The sequence below is a fragment of the Haliotis rubra genome, unplaced genomic scaffold (genome assembly GCF_003918875.1).
Source record: "Haliotis rubra isolate DU_JTF1 unplaced genomic scaffold, ASM391887v1 Scf531, whole genome shotgun sequence".
NCBI lineage: Eukaryota > Metazoa > Mollusca > Gastropoda > Lepetellida > Haliotidae > Haliotis > Haliotis rubra.
In genome coordinates, this window is record NW_025767226.1 from 181,274 (window position 1) to 202,121 (window position 20,848).

At 39.8% G+C, this 20,848-nt stretch overlaps 1 protein-coding gene across 1 annotated transcript in view; it reads left to right on the forward strand.

Moving 5' to 3' along the window:
* Window positions 1-991: 991 nt before the first annotated feature.
* The window catches only part of LOC124253082 (zinc finger protein 658-like), a 33,036-nt gene continuing 13,179 nt past the window's right edge, over window positions 992-20,848 (forward strand). Inside the window, exons 1-3 of the mRNA XM_046686803.1 lie at window positions 992-1,139; window positions 16,048-16,383; window positions 16,636-17,554. Coding sequence (XP_046542759.1) covers window positions 1,073-1,139; window positions 16,048-16,383; window positions 16,636-17,554 — 1,322 coding nt within the window. The 5' untranslated portion in view covers window positions 992-1,072. The remainder of the gene's footprint in view (window positions 1,140-16,047; window positions 16,384-16,635; window positions 17,555-20,848) is intronic.

The following is a 20,848-nucleotide window of genomic DNA, read 5'->3' on the forward strand; positions in this document are numbered from 1 at the left end:
AATCCTCAATGTGCAGAGATATCAAAAACAATCTTCTGATGACGACAACCACCAAGCGATAACGATGCAAGAATTAAAACCACCACATTTGCATGGTAACATCATCGTTTTAGAGGGTTTAATTAATTTTCTGTGATCTTGTCTAGTTATCATTATCACCATTGCCTTAAGGATGCGAAAAGGTGGCAGAAACCTTTTTGTGGAGGGTCACCATGGGGATGAGTAGTGATTAGGAAGCCAAGTGACGTCACTCATTCATAAACGTGTTGTGTATTATTGCGCACTTACAATGAGAAAACATGGAATTTGAATCTATTCGACCATATAATTGTGCGATTTTATTGTGTGTAAGAAACGGATTACACGCTCGTTAAATACGTTTTGAAACAACTCGTTGTAAGATAAATGATATCTGACAGACACTCGTTTAGTAATCTCTATTTATGTTTTCAGCAAACACCATAAGATCCTCAGAGTAAAGACGGAAGTGGAAATCCACAGAATGTCACTGAAACATATGAAATATGTTGAAGGGGTTTGCTGAAAACTGGAGATCTCGGGGAACATTTTTATTGACACCTTGGAAACTGGTGATCTCATGAGAGAACCCATAATTGCAAACCTGGAAACTGGTGATCTCAAGAGAGAAACTATGACTGGAAACCTGGAAATCTCACGAACGAACATGTTATTGGAACTCTGGAAACAGATAGTGTGGAAATGATGAAAATCATAGTGGTCCATCGAAGCAGTCTCATATGTGTTGAGAGAGGTACGAAACATTTTCTAAGTCAGGTGACTTGGAAAGGCGTCTGCTCTGTCATAGTGGAATACATACTATTGAGTGTGCTGAATGTCGGAAAACATCCACACTATCAGTTAATCTTCAGACACACATGAAGACTCACACTGGAATCAAGCCCAATGAATGTGTTGATTGCTTGAAAAATATTACAACATTTACACATTCCAAGAGTCTGCGGATACACACGAGGATTCACAGTGGAATCAAGCATATGAATGTGTTGAATGTGGGAACGAATTTACACATTCAAGTAATCTTAAGAAACGCATGAAGATTCACAGTGGAATCAAACCTCATCAGTACATTGTGTGTGAGAAAACATTTACACACTCACGTGACCTTCAGACACACATGAGAATTCACACACGAATCAATTCTCACGAATGTGTTGAATGTGAAAACGTTTGCACATTCAAGTTATCTTAAGAAACACATGAAGATTCACGGTGGGATAAAACCTTATCAGTGCATTGTGTGTGAGAAGCATTTAGAAATTCAGGTGGCCTTCAGACACACATGAAAATTGACACAGGAATCAAGCCTTGTGAATGTTTTGAATGTGGGAAGATATTTACACATTTAAGTAGTTTGCAGACACACATGAGAATTCACAATGGAATCAAGCCTTATGAATGTGTTGAATGTGGGAAAAAGTTCACACAATCAGATAGTCTGCAGACACACATGAGAATTCACAGTGGGATCAAGCCTTATGAATGTGTTGAATGCGGGAAAATGTTTTCATAGTCGAAAAACCTTCGGAGACACATGAAGATTCACGGTGGAATGAAACCTCAACAGTGCGTTGTATGTGAGAAATTATTGACACAATCAGGTACTCCGCAGGAAGACACGAGGATTCACAGTGGAATTAAGCCTTATGAATATGTTGAATGTTGGAACAAAGTTACACAGTCGTGTAAACTTCAGAATCATATGAAGATTCACTGTGGAATCAAACCTCATCATTGCATTGTGTGTGGGAAAAACTTTGCAAAATCAGGTGACCTTCAGGAACACATGAAAATCCACATTGGAATGAAGCCTCATCAGTGCCCTATATGAGAGCAAACATTGACACAATCCGTTCATCTGCAGGCACACATGAGGATTCACAGTGGAATCAAACCTTATGAATGAATATTGGAAACATTTTACACAATCAAGTACTCTGCAGATATACATGAGGATTCACAGTGTTCTTGGAGATCTCCAAACCAGACAACAGTATCGAGACAGTAGACTTGCCATCTATGCTCGCTTAGAGCAAGACACCAGATGATCTAGTTACTGCATTCTATATGAAGCATCGCTGATTTACCCCCTCGTCCTTGTATTACCCAGATCGAGGTTAACTATACTAACCACATAAAGAAAATGTGCATTGTCAAAATATTATCCCAGTTGATAAGTACGATAACAAATGTCAAAGGTACATATAAACTTAAATGGAGGGATCATGAGACCATAACAAGTTGGGAGAATTTCAGTTGAAAAATCAATCACTATGACGCCACGAGTCCACAAGCGGGACAGGGGTCAAACGACCATGTCACAAGTTCAATAACGGGTATGTCCACCATCGGCATCGAGAACAGCAGTGCATCGACGACTCATAGAGCCTATCATACATACAAGGAAGGCCTGTAGGATATCACGCCAGATTCTCCCAAGTTCTGTTACAAAGTCAAGGACGTTTTCTGGCGGATGAGGAAGACGGCGTAGACGTCGATCAATCTCGTCCCAAACATGCTCTATCGGGGAGAGATCAGGTGAATTTGCAGGCCAAGGCAGTAAGTCAACGCTGTGGTGTTGCAAGAAATCCATAGCAAGCCTTGCCGTATGAGGGTGGGCATTGTCCTGTTGGAATGTTAACCCAGGGCCATGACGTTGCAGAAAAGGAATTGCCACAGGTCGAAGAATCTGATCCCTGTAGCCCACACCAGTTTAGTTGCCCTGAACAATCACCAAAGGAGTTCTTTGGCGTGCTGTTATTCCACCCCAAATCATCACACGTACGGAACCACCACCAAAGCGATTCCTCTCCAAGACACAGGCCTGTGCATAACGTTCTCCCACACGTCTATAGGCACGTTGACGTCCATCACTATGGGAAATGTTAAACCTGGACTGTAAAAACAACATCTCTCCACCAAAACAAGGGTCGGCGGACAGGATTTCGGCACCACATTGTGATGTTGTGTCAGGATAGGCCGTATGGCGGGACGACGTGATCTGATCCCGTGATGATGTAAACATTGTCGAACTGTGTTGGGGTGGATACGGCGAAGTCCTGGGATGGTTCGGGCAGTCATCACTGCAGTCTGAAACCTGTGGCGAAGATGGGTCACCCTTATCCATCTGTCCTCTCTTGGCGTTGTTACACGTGGACGTCCAGAACGTGGCCGATCGATGACGTCATTTGTGTTCTGGTAGCGTCTCACCAGTGCAGAAATGGTGTTCCGGTTGTAGTGGAATGTGCAGCCACTTGTCGTTGAGACATTCCCCCACAGACCATTCCAATGGCCTCATGACGTTGTGCAGACGTGAGCCTTGGCTTGCTATGCGTTTCAATAGCCGTTTAATTTTTTGAACGATGGCAAGGGCAGGGATTGAGCTTTCCAAAGTGACAGTATTGTGTGGGATTCGCTTGCTCTGTTTCTCTTTCCCGGAATGCACTGGAAACAACGTATTGCACGTCTCCAGGACGAACCCACTGACGTCACGGAACGTGGCACGTGCATGCATGCTGGATACATGTCACTAATCTATGAGTTTAAATCCTTATGTGTCTACGCAGGTTTGATAAATTTAGATTTTAAATTTTTGTATGCACAGTTTCTTTATGTGCCTAGTATAGTTGCGGCGTTTTAGAATCTCGAGAGAGTGCGAGACAGAATCACTTCACTGAAGTTTATTATCACTACTGCGCACGTCCATGGGGTTTGAACTTGGCGATCTGTCCAACAAGCCAGGACTTGTCTCGTCCCAGATCTAGACAACCATCCGATCCCCTCCTTGGACGATTCGGGTCAACGAACATACCCTTTGGCGCATATGTCAGCTCTACAAACCACTTTTTGTGCAGTCAAGGAATATTCTATGAACACTTCGCTGAGTCCTGTGTACTACAGACAAACTCGTAACATCGCTGTGATGTATCGCTGGGTGCAATCATGGCTTGGTTCGTCGTCCTCATCATTAGTTTTAAACATCATTACCCAGCTACTGGACCCATGGGTGGCGATTCAACGCATGATACCAGTAGTACTGTCTTCACACGGCTGGCATATTGCTCAATGTGAAGTACAATGAAAAGGGCCATTGGAAAATAGACGTGTGTTTTGGCTTTTGTGTTGACATCAGAATATACATAACTTCTATTGTACAGAAATTACTTCTGTAGTATTGACTTACATGCAGATCCTAACACTCCATTGTGACGTCAGTAGTTGGGGGAATGGGTGGGTGGGGGTTTCTGTGTGTGTGTGTGTGTGTGTGTGTTATTTATCTATTCTTTTTGATGTCATCGTAAGCAGCAGTCTAGGGCGTTGACCAGTGAGTTGAGTCCGTCGGGTCTTTAAACAAATTGTGATTCTGTGTTTAGATCCTGCAGGTTCGGAACACGGATTCCATCTGGTGTCTAGGCACCAAACCTGAACTCGTGAGTTTGACCAAAGCTGTAAACGTTTAGGACCAGTGAACAAAGGGCTTTCTTCCCACATCTTGTTCACCCGCGTACGCCGTGATGTTATAATAAATAAATAAAGTTAATATTTGTATAGCGCCTGTTCCAACATATTGCTCAAAGGTGCTTAGGCGAAGGCTATGTTGAACAAGTGGGTTTTGTTGTCGTTTAAATTGGTCGAGATTGACAATGTTCTGAATGTGCCGAGGAAGACGGTTCCAGAGCCAGGGCCAGGCTTTGGAGAACGATCTATCTCCATAGTGTCTTTTCCTAGTCATAGGAACATCCAGTGCTCTTGATGGTCTTGACCTAAGATCCCTCCCTGGAGTGTAAGTTGATGGGAGTTCACTGATATACTCAGGAGCTAGACCATGCAGTGATTTGAAGGCAAACACCAGGATCTTGAACTGGATACGTTGTCTCACTGGCAGCCAATGGAGGTCTTGTAAGACCGGGGAGATGTGATCTCGACGTCTGGTGTTGGTGATTACTCTGGCTGCACTGTTGTGCACTCTCTGGAGTCTGGAGAGTGAGTATTCCGATGCTTTCCATAAAGCAGCCTTAGACGTAGTAGATATGGTCGACAGGGGAATTAGCTCGATTTAAGACGTATTATATGTTGATGAAGACGGAGGAATAGTTGACGGAGATTTCTTTAGTTGACTCTACAGCACATGATGAACAAATACACAAGACATAAGTGAGGTGAGCGGAGTTCCAGCTCAACCCCAGGGCGTTTCCTACGAGCGGCATTATCCTGCTCGCGGTCGTCCCTACACGGGCACTCGAAAGACCAGACTGTTGACAATATAGATCTGAACATATATACAGTTTTTGACAACAATGGACAGGCGATGACTCAACAATGGACAGATAGAGAAACGATAGCACTACCTTGAACCAGTTGATGTGATGGCAGACATGGTTAAGGGGGATGACCAAATAAGGCTATAAATGTCACATACAGTAATTAATGAAAGTGAGAGAGTGGTACAGGGTGGCTGACAAGACAATGTACCCTGCGGTAGCGATAAAGATTAAGGAAGCAGATTAAATAATTACAAATAAGTATCAAATGGCTTGGTTATATAGTTTTTGGTCTTTAGAAGTATTTGGACGATGGCTGTCCTCTATTAGACGCTGAAGCCCATTTCTGGTGTCCCCCGCCGTGATGTTGACGGAATATTGCTAAAAGCGGCGTAAAAAAACAAATCAATCAGTCAGTTTATTAGACGCTTATCAGTTGTCTGAAGTCTCCCATGATGTACAGCTCGACTGTTGCTCGAAGTGGCGTAAAATAACCTAAACGAACATTGCAAAATACATTTATGTGTTTTGTCTATATTTAAACGCTGTAGAGATCCGTGAAGGTCCAGGTTAGAACTGGTCTTCAGCAACCCATGATTGTCGACAATCGACAAACGAGATCAGGTGGTCTCGGTTGGGCTCGCTGACTGGGTTGACACCTGTCATCGTATCTCAAATGTGTAGATCGATGATCATGTTGTTAATCACTGGGTTATCTGCTTATACTCGATTATTTACAGACCACCGCCATATAGATTATGTCTTGTGGTGTGGCACTTACTCAAGATTACCTCCCCTTACATGGCAACTCAGGGTGCACGGGTGGGCTTGCTGTTCATGGCGCCATCTTTCCTGTACAGAATTTCCTCCCTCGGGAACGGCTGAAACCTATTATTATGCTTAAGTAGGTTGAATTTTACGCCGCTGGGGACACCAAAAATGGGATTCACACATTGTACCCATGTCGGGAATGGAACCCGGTTTTTCGGCGTGATGAGTGAACGCTTTAACCACTTGGCTACCCCAAGTGTTGAATCAACTGACTGAGTAGGCTGAAATCTCATCAGTGTCGTGAGTGTATACATTACAACAGATAAATGATAAATCAATCCACATATTATCGTTTTGTCATTAATTCATCCATGTTCGGATGCATAAAGATGGATCTTTTACATTTACTCTATGACAAGATGGAATACGTAACATCTACAGTTCAACATCATTTGTCAGTTTGCAGATTAATATCTATACAGTTACAGCAATACACACGTACATATGCATATACATTCATATGTGCTATTTTAACAGGCCAAATTCGTTCAAGCGTTATCCATAATTTGCAGGTCAAGGTTGTTCGGGGTAAATTTCGAAATTTATAGTGAAAAGTGTCAGTGTTATTCTGTATATTCACATGTCATAGTTATTCTGTATATTTCGCATGTCAGTGTTATTCTGTATATTTCACATGTCAGGGTTATTCTGTATATTTCACATTTCAGTGTTTTTCTGTATGTTTCACACGTGACAGTGTTATTCTGTATATTTCACATGTCAGTGTTATTCTGTATATTTCACATGTCAGTGTTATTCTGTATATTTCACATGTCAGTGTTATTCTGTATATTTCACACGTCAGGGTCATTCTGTATATTTCACATGTCAGTGTTATTCTGTATATTTCACATGTCAGTGTTATTCTGTATATTTCACATTTCAGGGTTATTCTGTATATTTCACATGTCAGGGTTATTCTGTATATTTCACATGTCAGTGTTATTCTGTATATTTCACATGTCAGTGTTATTCTGTATATTTCACATTTCAGTGTTATTCTGTATATTTCACATGTCAGTGTTATTCTGTATATTATATTTCATGTCAGTGTTATTCTGTATATTTCACATGTCAGTGTTATTCTGTATATTTCACATGTCAGGGTTATTCTGTATATTTCACACGTCATGTTATTCTGTATATTTATCAGTGTTATTCTGTATATTTCACATTTCAGTGTTCAGTGTTATTCTGTATATTTCACACGTCAGGGTTATTCTGTATATTTCACATGTCAGTGTTATTCTGTATATTTCACATGTCAGTGTTATTCTGTATATTTCACATGTCAGTGTTATTCTGTATATTTCACATGTCAGTGTTATTCTGTATATTTCACATGTCAGTGTTATTCTGTATATTTCACATGTCAGGGTTATTCTGTATATTTCACATGTCAGTGTTATTCAGTGTTATGTTATTCTGTATATTTCACATGTCAGTGTTATTCTGTATATTTCACATGTCAGTGTTATTCTGTATATTTCACATGTCAGTGTTATTCTGTATATTTCACATTTCAGGTTATTCTGTTATTCTGTATATTTCACATGTCAGTGTTATTCTGTATATTTCACACGTCAGTGTTATTCTGTATATTTCACATGTCAGTGTTATTCTGTATATTTCACATGTCAGTGTTATTCTGTATATTTCACATGTCAGTGTTATTCTGTATGTCAGTGTTTTCTGTATATTTCACATGTCAGTGTTATTCTGTATATTTCACATGTCAGTGTTATTCTGTATATTTCACATGTCAGTGTTATTCTGTATATTTCACATGTCAGTGTTATTCTGTATATTTGTCATATTCTGTATATTTCACATGTCAGTGTTATTCTGTATATTTCACATTTCACAGGGTTATTCTGTATATTTCACATTTCAGGGTTATTCTGTATATTTCACATGTCAGTGTTATTCTGTATATTTCACATGTCAGGGTGTTATTCTGTATATTTCACATGTCAGTGTTATTCTGTATATTTCACATGTCAGTGTTATTCTGTATATTTCACATGTCAGTGTTATTCTGTATATTTCACATTTCAGTGTTTTCTGTACATTTCACATGTCAGTGTTATTCTGTATATTGCAGTGATTAACCCAGACTGAACTTGTTCTGATTTGGTTTCAAACTCAGTTAACCGTTTTTGACCTGCGATATCAGTCATGTCAGGAACTGCTACACACAGTTGGCATGTAGGAAGTTGGAACTAGACGTTGTGGCAGGAGCTCTTAATAATTTATCAGATTGCAATCAAGGCAGAGAAATAAGGCTGATGACAAATGTTAATCTGGCAGACTAAGGGCTCAAAGTGCCTCTCAATATTGGAGATGAGCTTCACAGAGCATAGACATCTGTGTGAGTAGACAGACGATTCGTAGCTGACTACGATTAGGAGTTTAGGAATATGTATCGTCTAATACGGGATTGTCTGGAGGTATATTAATGAAACACAGAAGTAAGATGACAACCAACACATAAGACGTGTATTGCTACATCTATCAAGTGAAAACACATACGCATGTAATTTGGCCACAGTACAGTTTACTGTGTACTATACTGTGTTCAACCATCATCCCTTAAGCAAGTCGGCGGTCAATTTCTGTAATATGTGGAGCAAGGCGTTTCAAGGTACATTTTACTTCTTCATCGGGTACAAAGTATACTAACTCCTTCATCACGTGAATTCCTTCTTTAGTTGAAGAATGTACTTACTCCATTAAGTGAGGAATATACTTACTCCTATAACAGGTGATGGATACACATAATCCTTCATCTGGTGAACAATATACTTACTCCATCATCACGTGAGGAATATACTTATTCCTTCATTAGTTGGAGAATAAGTGAAACAATATTANTAGTGAAAAATGAAACATAAGTGAAAAAACATCTAAACAGGTGAAAGACTTATACTATATATTTACCTTCATCAGGTGAAGGACATGCATACACCTTCTTCTGGTAAAGAATATGCCTACTCCTTCATCAGGTGCAAAATATACTTACTCCTTCATCAAGTGAAGAATACAGTTACTCCTTCATCCGGTGAAGAATATACTTACTCCTTCAACAAGTAAAGAATATATTTACTCCTTTAGCAGCTAAAAATATGTTTACTCCTTCACCAGGTAAAGAATATACATACTCCTTCACCAGTTTAAGAACATGCTTACTCCTTCATCCTGTGATCAATATACTTACTCCTTCATCAGGTGGAGAATACAAACTCCTTCATCGATCTACACAGTTGGGACACGAATCTGGCCAGTCCATCCCGTTAATCGCGTGTTAAGACAAGCATTGGTTGCTAACGATCAGGTTCTAACCCAGATCGTCACGGATCGGGTTTTGGTCACCAAAAGAGGTTGATTATACTATACAAAATTGAATAAAATAATTAATTATTTTGTGACACGTTTACGTGCAGAGATCCATCCATAGCTTGTATTAAAACAATGTTACACTACTTTAAGGTTAGTTTATGTTATGTCGTGCCTTGGCATTTGTTATGTTCAAATAGAAAACATAGTGGTTAGATCTCCTCAGTTTCAACAAACGTTCCGAGCCTGCTCGTGACGCCGAAGACCCGGGTTCGATTCTTCACATGGGTACAGTATGTGAAGCCCATTCCTGGCGTCTTCCGTGGTGATATTGCTGAAACATTGCTAAAATGTTGATGTCAATTTCATCATGACGGTGATTTGCCAATGACAAGATAAACATACGTCAGTCCAGTGATGAAACGATTTTATACAAAAGGTGTAACGTAATGCTGTATAGATGACACTTGACACCTGAGGTCAGGTGGCTCATGATCTTCCAGTTGGTATACTGAATGAGTCAACATGTTTTGGGGAAGTGATTGAAAGCCTGAATTGATTTGTAATCGATACAAATAAATTCATAATGTCCAAAAATAAGAAGATTACCGTCAGATGACTTTTGTTCAAAATTCGCTATGCAACCTCAAAATTAAGAGTTACCTTTTCAAAAAGGTGTCCTAAGAATTGCACTGAGATATAGACACGTGATAAATACAGCTTAAATCTATTTCAAAATGTTGCCTTATAGTCCTTATCCTTGTAGGGCTGGGACGGGTACTCGGGTACTCGAATCCGGGTCGGGTACAGCTGGAATCGAGTCCTATTTCTTGGAATCGAGTACCCGGGAAGGGAGGGAACTCTCATTTACATCAATGGTGTTGTCCGATTAATGATACGAAGGTTATTATTAACGACTGTAATTTATCTGCACATGAGCAGTGAGTAGTGAAAGTTACGGTAACAGCGGGAACGAAAGGTTCTGTGTTTTACCGATGAATGTAAGTAATGGTGTTACTCTTTATATTGGTTTAACAGACGTAAATTAAAAAGCCTAAGATCTGTTTTAATGTCTTATTGCCATCCTTTCGAATTTTCTATAATAATCTCTGTCAACTCGTGATTGAATATTCAGAAAGTTGACAGAAGCGTTGTGTTCCTTACATTTCCGGGTACTCGATTCCGATTCGGGTAAGTACATGCGGGTACTCAATTCCACTTTTTTCCTACCTGTCCCAGCCCTACATCCTTGGTCCAGACTTTGATTAGCTATAGACTGCCACCATATAGCTGGAATACACAACCTGTCTGTAAATCCAATATGGACCAGACAATCAGGTGACTGACATCATGAGTATCTATCTACGCAACTGGAATACAGTAACACATATCTACCATGTCAGCAATGCTGACCCCTCTGATATGAGATGCTGAAGAGGAATTCTCACCTGAATCTTCAAGGGTAGGTATAGACAGGTATGGAGAGAGTGAGTGAGTTTAGTTTTACACTGATTTTAGCAATATTCAAGGAATATCACAGCAGGGGACACCAGAAATGCGCTTCACACATTGTACCCATGTGGGGAATCAAACCGGGGTCTTCTGCATGACAAACGAACACTTTAACCCTTAGGCTACCCCACCGCCCCTAGACAGGTATGGACAGGGTTTTTAGGACCTAAAATTCCAAAGCCAAGGGATAGAAAAAGGAAATACACTAACAGGTCAAATTCTTAAAGTTAACTTTGTAGTCACTGAAAATAAACTAAACCTATAGTATTGCTTCTTACCTACCATCCCACGTGTTAGGATATGCTCGCTGATACCCTTGTAATATTTCATGTGTGTCTGTCAAACATGCCACAGAGAACATGTTCAAGAAAATGAAATAACAAACCTTATGGTGCTCAGAATATTCAAAAAGATAAATTCTGAATTCTTTAATTAAGAACTTGCACGCTTTTCGGTGTACTTCACCAACAAAAACCATTAAAAGTATCTCTTCTTGAAGATGCTTTTTGGTTTATTGGACTAGAACATCTGTGAGAAGTAAAAAAGTGTACAAAATTTGCTTAATCATTATGGGCATGTAAATATTTTAATGAGCACTAAATCTTCTAAATGAATACTGAAACACATAACAGAACAAAATGTTATCTAAAGAAAATAAAGAAAAGCTATCATTAATGCATTTATTATTACCATAATCTAGTATACAGTGCATGAGACATAAGGAACACAATCTCGCCTCATTGACAAAATTACTGAAGCAAGACACTTAGTTAACAGAATCTATCTTATGTTATTGGTGAACCAAATGCCACAATCAAATACAACCATAAATGTATGCTTAAATTGATCTGTCATACAGTAGTCCATTCTCTTCCCACAGAGGTTACTTGTCATATCTTCCTACGAACCTCTGTTCTAATACGGCCGTATTTCCCGGTTCTTGTAAAATCCCCTAGCGGCAAAAGATCGCAAAACGAATTATCTCCCTTCTTTCTATCCAATCAGAACACGACTTAGATTCAACTTGACTAACACAAGCAAATGTGGGGCCGGTTTTGTTTACAAGTAGCTACAACCGCGCTCGCAACGGAAAATCTGGTCGTTTTATATTTCAACCCGAAGTCGAAAGGTCGTACATAGTTGTGGCGCTCGAACGTAAGTAAATGCAACAGATTACAATTCGAAGGTAGAGCATTATTAACATCTACACTTGTAGTTGTGTCTCGTTTGTTCGTGATCGTCGGTATCTAGATATGTTACCGTTCGTTATCTGCAGTATGGCTGTTCGAGTCGGATGCATTTCTCTGACAAAGGCAATGCTTACCCCTTACAACGATGTTGTCACGGGACCTTACTGAAAATAATACGTCCTTGGTCCAACATTCATATAAAGAAGTACGTATCTAGATGGTTATCAGTGAACGAGTGTTGGACCTAAGACGTGTCATTTTCAGCAATACTAGCCGAGAGCCGCGATGCTGTCCTATGTCAACAAGACATGTGGAGTGCAGGGTCGTGCATTGACTGTGCGGGACCGCATCGCGGCTCTCGGCTACAGCAGTACAAGCCAGGAAAAGAATCCTTTCAAAATTCCCCAGTAGACCACAGGACCAGTGAGTGGGCAATAATAAGTGGAGTAAGATTTTTTTTTCCCCCCCCCACCCCACCCCCAACCCCCGTTTGAAATGTATTCTATTTATTGTGATTATTTCGAGATGTTAGGGGGGCGGTGGGGTAGCCTAACGGTTAAAGCGTTGGCTCGTCACGCCGAATACCCGGGTTCGAATCCCCACATGGGCACAATGTGTGAAGCCCATTTCTGGTGTCCCCGCCGTGATGTTGCTGGAATATTGCTAAAAAGCGGCGTAAAACCAAACTCAGTCAGTCGAGATGTTAGGGTTAGGTTTAGGATTTTAGGATTAGCGTTTGGTTTAGTGTTAGGGTGAGGGTTAGTGTTAAGGTTTTATGATAAAAACTATTTGGCACAGAATGATAAACACAAAAAGGGGGTTACGGGCGGAAATCTTTCCAATTTCGCACTCTGCAAGCCTGTGTTGATGCTGTATCAGCCATGTGTTACCATATGCAAAGAAAAGAACGAAGAAAAGAACTATATAGTAGAAACAAAAACACAGGTGGTCATACACCCTGAGAATAACGCCGATTGTTACCTTCAGTGACGGAAGTAATTACACAGGCTAAACTAAACAGAGATAAGCACTTCGGTAGCAATGCATTACACTGGACCCCTTCCGCCATATTCTTTTATTTGCAGCTTCGATCAAGTTGTTATTTTCAGGAGGTCCCTAACATTTTATTCGAGGGGTGTGTGTGCGCGCGCGCGCGTGTCGGTGTGCGTACATGTGTGCGTGTTCATCCAGTTTGTTGCAGTTTGTCAGCAATTTTATACATGACGGGGGGGGGGTTACATACATTGTTCATATTTGTCCATAAGAATCATCATCGCCCACATTTAATAACTTTCTAAATGGCACGGTGTAATCATAGCCTTCGGCCATAAGAGCCTTGCCAATTTACACTTATCAGAGGCGTACACATGGTCCGCAGTCGTGACTACTAGTTGTCCGATTTCCACTTTTGTGGAAGTTGCGGTGGCACAGTGAGTTGGGTAGCTGACTTTGTGTGCTGGCGATTAGGGTGTGGGTGAGGGTGTTGGTTCGAATCCCGGATAGTACCAATCCTTTACTTTAGACAGAAAGTGTTATCCCAAATATAACAAGGCTACATTGACCACTTTCTAAATGGCACTGTGTAATCATCCAACCAAATCTTTAGAATCTCAGGGCAAGTCGTTCTGGCTCAGGTCATCGCGATACGACACTCGTGTGACTGAGATGTACGAGATTAGTATGCAACTATCCATACGTTGACCATGTGGGTAATAAAATGCATTGCTGCCTAAGGGGCAGGGGAAGGAATCTAATCCAATGGTAGGCAGGTGTTCGGTGTAATGCATTCCTACCTGAGGGGCAGGGGTAGGGATCTAATCCAATATGGTAGGAAGGTGTTCAGTGTAATGCATTCCTATCTGAGGGGCAGGGCAGGGGTAGGGATCTATTGCAATATGGTAGGTAGGTGTTCGGTGTAATGCACGTGTGCCCGCACTTCAACAGGTGCTACACGTGCTGCTACACGTCTTAAATGATATGAGTGAATTTCATAGCACAGCATTTTTGCATATCCATAAAAATGAAAATATTGATGACAATATTGGGGCTAAATGGAATAATGATCCGTATATTCATTGCTTTTAACCAATTGTACACAATGGAGTATATCATCTGGCTGCACACCACTTTGTAAGACATCTATATAGGTTTTTTTGTTTGATAGGATGATGAACTAGTCATAACCTTTAGATATGTAAAATCAGTAAAATTATGGATATTAATCAGCTGAATGCAGTTCATTGTGAGGCTATAGAAAGGATAAATATACATCCTGCCATTAGCATTTTACATACTGAATGATGAAAGCAATCAGCTAAGTTGTATATAGTGTGTTGAGTGTGGGAACACATTTTTATAGTGTCAGGTTAGTTGTCATGCTAGATGTCACTCCATCATATTTTGTATGGCCCCTACCCCAGATGTTATAAGAGTGTGACAGCGTTTCTTATGTTTTCAGTAAACACCATAACATCCACAGATTAATGAAGGAAGATGATGCAATCCACAGACTGTTTTCTCTGTCACTGAAACAAATGCAAAAGGGGTTTGCTGAAAACAGGAGATGCCAAGAAACATTTTCATTGACACCTTGGAAATAAGGGATCTCAAGAAAGAACTTGTAATTGGAATCCTGGAAACTGGTGATCTCATGAAAGAACCCGTTATTGGAACCCTGGAAACAGATGGTCTGGAGAACCTGAAAACCATAGTAGTCCAACAAAGCAGTCCCATAAACATGTTCTGAGAGTTTGGAAACATTTTCTAAATCGGGTGACCTGAAAAGGCACATGCTCTGTACACATTCGGGAAATCTTCAGAACACATCAAGATTCACAGAGGAATGAAGCCTCATGAATGCATTGTGTGTGAGAAAACATTTAAATAATCAGTTCGTCTGCAGGCACACATGAGATTCACAGTGAAATCAAGCTTTATGAATGTGTCGAATGTGAGAAAACATTTACACAATCAGGTCATCTGCACAGACCAAACCTCATCAATGTATTGTGTGTGAGAAAACATTTCACAAATTGGATCATCTGCAGAGACACATGAGGATTCACAGTGGAGTCAAGCCTTATAAATGTGTTGAATGTGGGAAACAATTTGCACGTTCAGGCAATCTGCAGACACACATGAGGATTCACAGTGGAATCAAGCCTTATGAATGTGTCGAATGTGAGAAAACATTTACACAATCAGGTCATCTGCACAGACACATGAGGATTCACAGTGGACTCAAGCCTTATAAATGTGTTGAATGTGGGACAGAATTTAAGCAACCAGGTGAACTTCAGAAACACAAGAAAAAATTCACAGTGGTATTAAACCTCATAAGTGCATTGTGTGTGGGAAAACATTTACACAATCAGGTAATTTGCAGAGACACAAGGGGATTCACAGTGGTATCAAGCCTTATGAATGTGTTGAATGTGGGAAGAAATTTACACAATTATGTAGTGTGAAGACACACATGAGAATTCACAGTGGAATCAAGCCTTATAAATGTGTTGTATGTGAGACAATATTTACAGATTCAAGTAGTCTGCAGAGACACATGAGGATTCACAGTGGAATCAAGCCTTATGAATGTGTTGAATGTGGGAACAAATTTACACTATCAGGTAATCTTCAGACACACATGATGATTCACAGTGGCATCAAGCCTTATGAATGTGTTGAATGTGGGAAGAAATTTAGACATTCAAGTACTCTTCAGACACACATGAGGATTCACAGTGGAATCAAGCCTTAAGAATGTGCTGAATGTCGGAAAAAATTTACAGATTCAAGTAGTCTGCAGAGACACATGAGGATTCACAGTGGAATCAAGCCTTATGAATGTGTTGAATGTGGGAAAACATTTACACTATCAGGTCATCTTCAGACACACATGATGATTCACAGTGGCATCAAGCCTTATGAATGTGTGGTATGTGACACAAAATTTACAGATTCAAGTAGTCTGCAGAGACACATGAGGATTCACAGTGGAATCAAGCCTTATGAATGTGTCGAATGTGAGAAAACATTTACACAATCAGATCATCTGCACAGACACATGAGGATTCACAGTGGACTCAAGCCTTATAAATGTGTTGAATGTGGGACAGAATTTAAGCAACCAGGTGAACTTCAGAAACACAAGAAAATTCACAGTGGTATTAAACCTCATAAGTGCATTGTGTGTGGGAAAACATTTACACTATCAGGTAATTTGCAGAGACACATGAGGATTCATAGTGGAATCAAGCCTTATGAATGTGTGGTATGTGAGACAAAATTTACAGATTCAAGTAGTCTGCAGAGACACATGAGGATTCACAGTGGAATCAAGCCTTATGAATGTGCTGAATGTGGGAAAAAATTTACAGATTCAAGTAGTCTGCAGAGACACATGAGGATTCACAGTGGAATCAAGCCTTATGAATGTGTTGAATGTGGGAAAACATTTACACTATCAGGTCATCTTCAGACACACATGATGATTCACAGTGGCATCAAGCCTTATGAATGTGTGGTATGTGAGAAAAAATTTACAGATTCAAGTAGTCTGCAGACACACATGAGGATTCACAGTGGAATCAAGCCATATGAATGTGCTGAATGTGGGAAGAAATTTAGACATTCAGGTAGTCTGCAGAGACACATGAGGATTCACAGTGGAATCAAGCCTTATGAATGTGTCGAATGTGAGAAAACATTTACACAATCAGATCATCTGCACAGACACATGAGGATTCACAGTGGACTCAAGCCTTATAAATGTGTTGAATGTGGGACAGAATTTAAGCAACCAGGTGAACTTCAGAAACACAAGAAAATTCACAGTGGTATTAAACCTCATAAGTGCATTGTGTGTGGGAAAACATTTACACAATCAGGTAATTTGCAGAGACACATGGGGATTCACAGTGGCATCAAGCCTTATAAATGTGTTGAATGTGGGAAGAAATTTACACAATTATGTAGTGTGAAGACACACATGAGAATTCACAGTGGAATCAAGCCTTATAAATGTGTTGTATGTGAGACAAAATTTACAGATTCAAGTAGTCTGCAGAGACACATGAGGATTCACAGTGGAATCAAGCCTTATGAATGTGTTGAATGTGGGAAAAAATTTACACTATCAGGTCATCTTCAGACACACATGATGATTCATAGTGGAATCAAGCCTTATGAATGTGTGGTATGTGAGACAAAATTTACAGATTCAAGTAGTCTGCAGAGACACATGAGGATTCACAGTGGACTCAAGCCTTATGAATGTGCTGAATGTGGGAAAAAAATTACAGATTCAAGTAGTCTGCAGAGACACATGAGGATTCACAGTGGAATCAAGCCTTATGAATGTGCTGAATGTGGGAAGAAATTTACACAGTCTGGTATTCTTCAGACACACATGACAATTCACAGTGGAACCAAGCTTGATGAATGTGTTGTATGTGGAAAACAATTTACACAATCAGGTTATCTGCAGACACACATGAGAATTCACAGTGGAATTAAGCCTTATGAATGTGTTGAATGTGGGAAGAAATTTAGACATTCAAGTACTCTTCAGACACACATGAGGATTCACAGTGGAATCAAGCCTTATGAATGTGTTGTATGTGAGACAAAATTTAGACATTCAAGTACTCTGCTGAATCACATGATGATTCACAGTGGAATCAAGCCATATGAATGTGTTGAATGTGGGAAAAGATTTCCACTATCAGATGACTATCAGAAACACATGAGGATTCACAAATGAATCAAGCCATATGAATGTGTTCAATGTGGGAAAAAAATTACACAATCAGGTAATCTGCACAGTCACATGAGGACTCACAGTTAAAATCAAGTTTAATGAATGTGTTGAATGTGGGAAAATCTTTAAAGAACATATAAACTTTGGTTTTTTAACTCTTTAACCATTACATAAGAAAGATTTGTGGTTAGTCTTATGCGGAACACCAAATTCATTCTTATAAAACTTGTGGTTAATTAATACCGAGTGATTAAAAGTTGCCAAAAAGTCGCCTGCTTCAGTCTCGCCCGCCAACGAAACCACAGACAGGTTACGTCACTCTGTTGCCAGAGCACTGCAGTGACGTCATGTGAGGAAGGGTGTTCAGTTAGTTGTATATAAGTGTGTAACAAGCTCGTCATTTTGATGATTTCTCGACATCAACGAAGACATGCCGAATCTTTGCGTTGCCGTCAATTGCTCCTAGGGGTCGGGCGATGGTGTCACCATGCACAGATTTCCACAGAACATCGGTTATGTTTGTAAGAGCGAAGCGAGCGTGGGAAGCCTGAAACGATATCTTACTTGTATTCAGGTCGCTTCGCGGATCAAAACTTCTTACTAGTTGTAGTAAAAAATGTATATGATCGATGACCAAAAGGATTTTCCATGACACAACTTGTAACGTAACGATTTCTTCCTCGGAAGCGAGGTTGTGGTCGAAGTGACAATAATATTGTAAGTAGTATCATATTGACACCCACCTCGCTTCCACGAGAGAAATTATTATGTTATAAGGTATGTCATGCAAAGTCCTAGTGCAATCAATCAAGTAAATATTTTACTGCCAGTAGAAAGTAGTTTTGATTTTGTAACTCGGTGAAAACAAACCTGAATAGTATTATACTCACACTGGCGGATGTTCACGACATAGCGCCGCCATTTTTGAAAATCGTGAAGTCACAGGCTAATATCTGTTAGGATTAATGAGATTATGGTTTGTTTTCATCAAGTTAGAAAATCAAAACTACTTTCTACTCGCAGTTAAATATGTATTTGAATCATGACCAAAAGGATTTTGCATGACACAACTTGTAACATAACGATTTATTCCACGGAAGCGAGGTGGGGGTCGAAGTGACAATACTGCATGATACATTTATGCTACATTCACGTGGTTAACGTCCACTCACCAGTATGTAGATACTAGTCAATGTACCTCTTTGTATTTGGTCTTATAATCCTATTTAGTTAGTTTTCATACTTGTATGCATTTTTAAACTTAATAAAAAGCAGGCTATCTGCTGATGCTTATAGTGAACTTATAACATGACTGTAATATCTAGACATTCTATAGTTTGCCAATGTGAATCATAATTCGCACACACGCCCTAGTGACTGACTGAGTTTAGTTTTACGCCACTTTTAGCAATATTCGAGCAATATAACGGCGGGGGACACCTGAAATGGGCTTAACACACGCCCTAGTGTATGTTGTCTGTCTCATTACACTTCACAGCGAAAACAATGATTCTGTTGAATGCCACGACAAATGAATAAAACCAAATGCAAACATTCAAATTAAAACTGATTAAAGTTGTAGGAACAATGTCAAGCTATTACCTTGTTCGAGGAATGTATCCATCAATATCCAACGAGTGATATGCCATTCATCTGCAGCTCTTCCAAGTGATGTCCTTTAACAGTCCAACATACGAAAAAGTGATATATCGTTTCAGGTATTTCACATTGGTATATAGTCTCATTGGTCACCCAAGATAGCACACCTGGCAACTGATTGCATAATGTCCGCCATTCTTTTTAAAAAAGTAGTTTACTTAGCCAATAATGAGCAATCAATCAATGTATTGGTGGTTAATCCTTTGAAAGAAGGACGTTGTTTTTACACTGACACTTTACGACAGAGTATATTCATTATAGATTAGTAAATCTACATACATAAACACTACATTTTAACAAATCCGCTGTGCAAGATAAAAGTAATTAATCAATCAGCGTGTTATCGGTTAATCCTTTGATCGATGTTTATAATGTTGAGTATTTACTTCAGACACAAGAAATGCCAAATGGGAACCTTTGTCGGGTAATCTAAGTGGTGTTACCACTAATTATACCAGCTATAAATTCATTAACTGATCATCAAGTAAATGATGACAAATAGCATGTGTAGGTTTATACCACCTAACACGGGTTACAAGGGAGTATTAATTGCTGCATTGCATGTGGAAACTGTTTTGAGAATTCAAACAGAACTTTATTGTTGCATAAGAAATACATATAAGCATTTGCTGTGTGCTTAAACTGTATGTACCTATTTACCTCGAACAAATAAGGCCTAGCGACACCAAGCGATTTTGACAGAATCGTCTTTGAAAACAAGTTGTAACTCGGAAGCTGGGCAAAGCAGGTGACAAAATTAAATGACAGTAGATTGTGAGAACATATAGCTTTCATTTTTCAGAACAATGGTCACGAGTTCAGGTTTATGCAAACCAGTAAACAAGATGATTTACCCCCCCTGAAATGTACATGAATTCTACATCGGCCCTCATATCTATTCCTCATATGACGTCACGGAGACGCGCCCCTCTGATTGGTTGAAATTTCGTTCGCGGGTGAGAATTGTGCACTGTTGTCAAAAAGGTCGATTTAAGTAAAGTAAAGATCGAAATGAGTAGTTTTAATGACGGGGTTTCATTTATAACGATGCCAATTAGTGATGCCCCCTAGAGTATATGTGATCTTTAAAATCGTATCCCATCTCATGGTTTGTACTCTCCCTCTCATGATTGACAGCTGAGTTGAAACGAACCTTAAACAAAGTTTTCAGTCTCTCTTATCTCATTCGCCCGAACATAACCCACTGTTCCCATTCTCGGACAGCCACAGTCCCTGCATGCACCATGTCCTCCGGCTAGTCA